Source organism: Panthera uncia (assembly GCF_023721935.1).
Source record: "Panthera uncia isolate 11264 chromosome C1 unlocalized genomic scaffold, Puncia_PCG_1.0 HiC_scaffold_4, whole genome shotgun sequence".
Taxonomy (NCBI): Eukaryota; Metazoa; Chordata; class Mammalia; order Carnivora; family Felidae; genus Panthera; species Panthera uncia.
Window position 1 is genome coordinate 100,471,097 of NW_026057585.1, and position 6,889 is coordinate 100,477,985.

At 50.6% G+C, this 6,889-nt stretch overlaps 1 protein-coding gene across 1 annotated transcript in view; it reads left to right on the forward strand.

The window, feature by feature from the left end:
- NOL9 (nucleolar protein 9) overlaps positions 1-6,211 on the forward strand; it is a 22,466-nt gene extending 16,255 nt beyond the window's left edge. The window contains exons 10-12 of the mRNA XM_049618184.1: positions 325-502; positions 2,007-2,140; positions 2,828-6,211. Coding sequence (XP_049474141.1) covers positions 325-502; positions 2,007-2,140; positions 2,828-2,977 — 462 coding nt within the window. The 3' untranslated portion in view covers positions 2,978-6,211. The remainder of the gene's footprint in view (positions 1-324; positions 503-2,006; positions 2,141-2,827) is intronic.
- The last annotated feature ends 678 nt before the right edge of the window (positions 6,212-6,889 follow it).

Genomic DNA, 6,889 nt, shown 5'->3' on the forward strand with positions numbered 1-6,889 from the left:
TTCTTTCTTTCTTTCTTTCTTTCTTTCTTTCTTTCTTTCTTTCTTTCATATGTATTTTTGAGAAAGTAAGAGAAGGGAGAGACAGAGAGAGGGCGGACAGAGGATCCAAAGCGGGCTCTGTGCTGACAGCAGCGAGCCTGATGTGAGACTTGAACTCACGAACCGCAGGATCATGACCTGAGCCAAAGTCAGATGCTCAACCGACTGAGCCACCCAGGTGGCTCTGGCCAACGTAACTTTAGATAGCTGGTTAGTCAACTTTTAAAAATTAAAAGTAATCTTTCCAGTTGAACTAATTGAGGGAGATGCACATTTATTTTCCAGGTCCCTTTCAATGCAGTTGCTCTCCGAATTACTCATGCTGACGTCGCTCCTACCCATATATTGTATGCTGTGAATGCCAGCTGGGTTGGTCTCTGCAAGATCTTAGATGATGTTAGAGGGTACGCAAATGGACCAATCCTGCTCGCCCAGACTCCAATCTGTGATTGTTTGGGATTTGGTGAGTGAGAGTAAACAATGTCTGTATATCAACTGAAATTGATCCCCTTCTCCGCCTGTAGATGGCTGGTCTTGACCTTGTATCAGTCTCCCAGCTGGAGTGGTCAGAGAGTGTCTCTGGCTTCTATACAGTGGGCCTGGGGGCTGGTGGGCAGGAAGGAAGCAGCATTTTCTCTGCTTCTCCTGCCAGCTCTACATCTAGGATTCTTGAGGGCCCGGTCATGACCTTCTTCTCACTTGACACATTTTCCCTAGGCCACCTGTCCCCATGCTGGGACCCTAGATCTACCTTTAGGCTGATCTCACTGGATCTCTGTAGCCTGACTGCGTGTCTGAGTTCCAAGCCCACGTTAGCAGTGTGTGTCTTCACTTGGGTATCTCACTGGCATCTGAGTCCTAGGTCCATGACTGAGGTCCTAATGTTCTCCCCAGAACCCCTCCACCCGGCATCCTCTCCTGTTCCCAGCCTGTGAAGAATCCTTGGAAGATTCACCCTGCCCTGGGTCCACCTGCCCTGGGTCCACCTCTGTTCACCACATTCAACCCGCTAGCAGGTTTTGGTAGCTCGTTTCCCAGGGACGTCAGATTCCTCCGTCCGTCTCATTTCTTCTTACTCTGCCAAGAGTCTGGGCCACCGTTTCCGTGCCGGAGTTCACGGTCGGGTGGTCTGAGGACAGACATGATCATGTCACACCCTGGTGGTCCCCATCACATGGGCCCAGGACCATTGGCCTCGTACTGCTTCGGGGCCCTTCCTCCTTCTCCAGGCCTACCTCATGTGATTGTCCCCCTGGCTCACTGAGGTCAGTAAATGTCAGGGTATGATTCTAGAAGGGTGCTTGACTTATGTAACCCAAAATTAGCAAAACCCTTAAATAATTACAAATTTTTGCTTCATATACTGCTACTTCGCAGAAGTGTTTCCTCAGAAACTGTGTCACCTGGTACCGACCCTGAAGGAGGAATTGGTGATGGGGAAAGATTGTGTCGTCTGTCTGTTCCTCATCGTGGCTTTTCTCCCTCTGGTCTGTGCGCGCCTTATTGAAGACAGTCCGGGACTCTGGCATATGGACCACTTTGGTTCCTCACAGCTAAACAAGGAGAAGGGGACTAAGAGTCGTCAGATACTCCCGTCTCTTGGAACTTTGTATTTTCAAAGCAAAACACAGTCGAAATGGAAATTAGTTTTATTTTTTTTATGAAAAAAATTTTTTTTAATGTTTATTTATTTTTGAGGGAGAGACAGAACATGAGCGGGGGAGGGGCAGAGAGAGGGAGACACAGAATCTGAAGCAAGATCCAGGTTCTGAGCTGTCAGCACAGAGCCCGACGCGGGGCTCGAACCCACGAACCGTGAGATCGTGACCTGAGGTCAGATGCTCAACCGATTGAGCCACCCGGGCCCCCCTGAAATTCTTATTTTAAAAGCCATTCTTTGATTCTCAGTGGTAGGGAGATTTAATATTTTCCAGAAAGGATATCTTAGTGTTTTGTGTGTCTTCAAGGAATTTGTAGAGGGATCGACATGGAGAAGCGGCTGTACCACATCCTCACTCCTGTGCCCCCACAAGAGCTAAGAAATGTGAATTGCCTATTGGTCGGAGCCATTTCCATTCCGCAGTGTGTCTTCAAGAGCCAGGTGAGCACTCACACTCCCAGGGGCAGCCCTGAAAGTCGCTGGTCGTGTCCATGGCGAAGAGAGTCATGGGAACACGTTATTGTGTGGGAAACTCACACTTGGTTGTAGAAGCTGGATGAGGCAGATAGAGTGTCAGGGTGGCCTCAGAGGTCCAAGACCATGAATTGCCGCCATTTGTGGTCAGGGGTCCAGTGGTAGAGCCATCATCCCAGGAGTAGCTTGTGGGAAAAGAGAGCAGAGGTGATCTCTCCAGGGTTACCCCGTCCTGAGGACAGTCTTTGGGCACATTGATGGGAAGGTCATGTTGGCCAAGGACATCTGTGTGGTGGCCTGAAAGCCAGACTGCAAGGCCTTCTGGCGGCCTGGGGAGGCCATGGACGTCCCACCCCTCCTAGCTGCTTGTCCTAACTTGTGTGAGAGAGAAACACACCCACGCCCACTTACTCTCGGTTAATGTGTTTGTGGAGTTGAATTGGACAGAAAGAAGGCAGTGACCTTTGTGACTGGGCCAGTTGCATCAAGTGAGCTGTCTGGGGGGAGGGGGACCAGAGGCCTTAGGAGTGTGAGGGCCTTTCTCAGACTCTCACTTTTAACAGTATTTTCTGGGGAAGGAAAGAAACACTACAAACTCTGACTGGCAGGACTTGGGACTTTCCCTCATCCTCCTTGTGTTTGTTTCTGTTTCAGCGTGGGCTTGAAGGGACAATACCTTACGTCACAACAGATTATAATTCTAAACTTCCTGGAGCATCAGAGAAAATTGGAGCAAGAGAAACCGAGGAGACACGTGAAGAGAAAGTACACCCGAAACCTAAGCTCTATCGAAAAATAAACTGATACTGATGTGGTCCATAGGGGCAGGAGCTTTTCTACCAGAAAACTCGTCTCGGTCTGCAGCCTGACGTCAGACTGACGGCGATGGCGGGAATTGCGCAGTGACGCAGCACGCGAGCTCCCTGGGTAACTCGTGGATCTGTTGAGAGTAAATTTAACTCTTTTTTTTTTTTCCTTATGTTTTTCTTATTTATTTTTGAGACAGAGACAGAGCGTGAGCTGGGGAGGGGCAGAGAGAGAGGAAGGCACAGAACCTGAAGCAGGCTCCAGGCTCCCAGCTGTCAGCACAGAGCCTGATCTGGGGCTCGAACTCACAAACCTTAAGGTCGTGACCTGAGCCAGAGTCAGACACCCAACCAACTGAGCCACCCAGGCACCTCTAAATTTAACTCTTTTCCAAGCTACGTGATCTAGAGTTCTGCCCTAGTGTACTGTATGGTTCATCGTACTTTTTTCTAAAGGGTTAAAGCAACAGGAAAAAGTTTGAACATCATTAGAACAGAAAGTACACAGTTGATGCCTCAAAAAACTCTTTAACGTCCTGGTTTTGGGAATCTGAATAAAAATAGGGAAACTGGGGCCACAGAAATCTACCAAAGAGGAAGGAAGGCCGGCCAGCGGGGTCGCAAGCATAACAGGATGTGGGGGCTCCCCTCGTCCTCGAGCAGCGATGGCAGACGGGCAGGAGGTCCAGCAGTGGGCTCCACTTGTGGACGGTCAGGGCCAGGCGGTCGTTCTCATCCCGTCATTTGGTGCTGTTCACGTTCTCTTCCATTCCTGTGGCCTGGTGTGTCCGGTGTTAAAAGATCATGTTTGGTCTGCTCAATTTAATCAAGGCTTAGTAGTTAACAAAGTTTGGACTCAAAAACCCTTTGTATTTTGGGGTTTTTTTTTTTTGTTTTATCTGATGACTATAAGCTGAAAAAGTTGCTTTGAAATCCAGGAAACCTTTCCTGTGGCCTCTTTACAACTCTGTCTGTCCTAATTGACTTCTCATCTGAGGTTGAAGACCCACTGTGCACAGAGCTGCACACCAGGCTGTTGGAAGGACGGACAGGGCACCTGTGGGAAGCCCCATCTTGCCTTTGACAGCTGGACCTGAACTCGTATATAAGGACGGACAGTTCTGTGTCACGAGCGCTTTCTCCTAGGGGCACTGGAGGCCGGCGATGACGCCGTTCTCCCAGATGGCTTTGGGGAAGATGATGGGAATCCATCCTTTGCCTTCTTCCTGGTTATCCCAGTTCCTGGTCCCCCAGGGTTGGAAGTGGTTTCAGTAAACAAGGGTGTCAGGTGGGATCATGTCATTTGTGCACTTAGATCAGTGAGAATCTGATGGAGGTAGCATTTCAAACTAGTCTTGTGAATTCCAGCTTCCTACGGCTCGTGTGGAAGGCTGGTCGTTCCGATGTGAGTTTTAACATCTGTGTTCATCTGTATTCATCGGTTATCACCATCCTGGTGGCCCCTCACATCTCGGAGACCCGCACTCACACATTCTCACTGGAACTCTGCCACCCTCCAGGATTGGTTTTGATTCCCTAGACTGTTTAAGGTCTAACTTAGTTGCCTCTTATTTGATTCTAAATTTACCTTGTGTGTGTTTTTCTATCTTGGCCTTGCCAAGAATTTTAACAATCTGCCATCATCAGCTTTCTGCCTCCTTCCCTATTTCCTTGTGTCTTCACGGTGGTCCCCACTGTAGGTCATTGGCAGCAGGTGTCCAGAGGAAGGAAAGTGGGGCCCTGGCACTTGAGTTTTCATTCCATCTAGGCCTGCCTTTGGCCCGATTTCCCTTCTGCTCTTCAGGGCTGTCCACGAGTGACGTAAACAAGCGTTGCCGCTAGAGGGAGCTGCCAGCCACCGGTCAGATGGCCATCGGGCTAGCACGGGCCCAGGAACCTGCCTGGGACATTCTGGAGGCTGAGACCCTGGGGACTTGGCTCTCTGGCCAGCTCAGTGGGCCTGCTCAGACTGGCAGTGGTGCCATCCGCCCCGGATGTCAGTCCCTTTGTCAGTGTCAGCAGTATGGTAGGAAGTTCTATACTAGAGTTATTCTCAACACAAACTCCGTGTGTGTGTGTGTGTGTGTGTGTGTGTGTGTGAGTGTGAGTGTGATTCCATGCTTATTTAAGAAAAAGAAATAATGTGACTCAGAACTTGAAACCCCTAGTTGCTCCTTTTGCGGTTGTTTTAATGAGATTCCTCTACAGGAAAGATAGATGTGAAAATAGATAACAAGATTCTTGGATCCTGGGGTTTTATTTTGTAAACAAAGTTCAGCTCCCAGCTCTCCTCTGTTAGGCCTGGGGGCGGAAGTGGTGACCCCCCCCCCCCCGCCCCCCCAGAGCCGGCCATGGAAACGAGGTCTGAGAAAGGGGAGAGGGCCAGTTGAGCTGGCCCTTCAGGTGCCTTGAATGTTTGCGAAATCGGTCTGGAAGAGGCCTGCAGGGGTGGGGGGCCCTGGGCTGGGTGGACGGAGCCCAGCCCTCTGCTGGGACCCCTGTGACAGGTGGCTGCTTACCTGCCGGACTCGGGTTTCTGCCCAGCCGCGTGAGCACCAGAGGACACGGGAGCAGGTTCCTTCCGTTGTGCCAGACGGTGATTTTTTTTGTTTTTAATTGTCCGATTGCTAGCTTCCTTCCTTAGGCTTCGATGTGGCCGTATAGTGGGTAAGGCGGCAGGCTTTGATGTCCGAGCTGAGTTGGAATCCCAAGGGGCCACGGGCCAGCCAAGGAACTTTGCAAGAGATATTTGACCTCAGCCTGTTTACTTCTGAGACGGGTTGGTGGCTGTTCCCTCGGGTGCCTGTGCGTGGGATGCATGAGACTTGTCTATACGTGGCGGGGCAGTGTAGACAGGGACCAAGATCGTGTTCCTTACGGTCACACTGGGTCGAAGAAACTAAATGTTTAAATCCACAGCTGTCTTCCCTTTCTAGCCAAGTATACTGTTGTCACAACCAGGGACGTGGGTTCCATACCCTCCACTGAGTCCCGTTCCTAGAAGTTCTTCATAGACTTCCGCTGAACTGCTTTTCAAGTTGTATGAACACGTCACACGTGTGGAACGTGGCTTTAGCCACACCACGTGGGTGATCACTGTCTCGTCTGGTGTTTTTCTAAACGGCACGTGTGTTCTACAGAATTGGGTTCCTGCCATATGTATGGTTTTCTATGCAGCTCTTTTCAGTTAACACGTGAACTTCTGTATCATTAAAGATTTTTGAGAACATGAGTTTAATTGTGTACTTTTATTACGTATGCACAGATAGACCATTTTACTCCGGGGAGTTATTTGAACGCAGGAGACGTTGTGATGAACACTGGGGAGAATAAAGCATTGGGACGTGGGATCTGGATGCCAGAGCAGGGAAGACAGGAAATCCTAGCAGATCCCGGTGCCCTTTTCCAGCACAATATTGAGCGCAGTGGGAGTTTAAGTTTTGTTTGGGCCCGAGGATGTAAGTTAAGAGAAAACGCTATGTCCTTTCCGCCCCATCTCCGAGAGTGTGTTGCTGCCGGAGAGGTTCGAAAAGAGGAAAACCACTGTGCCTGAGCGCAGTGATGCGAGCCCAGCAACTCCCAACTGTGTCCTCGCTGTCCCCACACTGGCCTGGCGGAGGGGAGGAGCCTGGGCCGACCAGCGGAGCCCGAACCAGGGAGCCAACTGCTGTAAGGGGGAAGGAGTCCTTTTCAGAGAGGCTTTGCCTGGGAAAGTGGGGCAGGGGGTAGCTGCGGGCAGTCACCAAGACCCACTTGGAGGTGAGGGGTGGCAGGTCCGATCTGGGAATGCCGGGAGCTGAGGAAGCAAAGTCTTGGGAGTCAGCAGATAGAGCTGAGCCGGCAGACAATGTGTTGGGCTGGGAAGCCAAGGGTTGCCATGGCGACGGGCCCTGATGCCACTGTGGTGCTC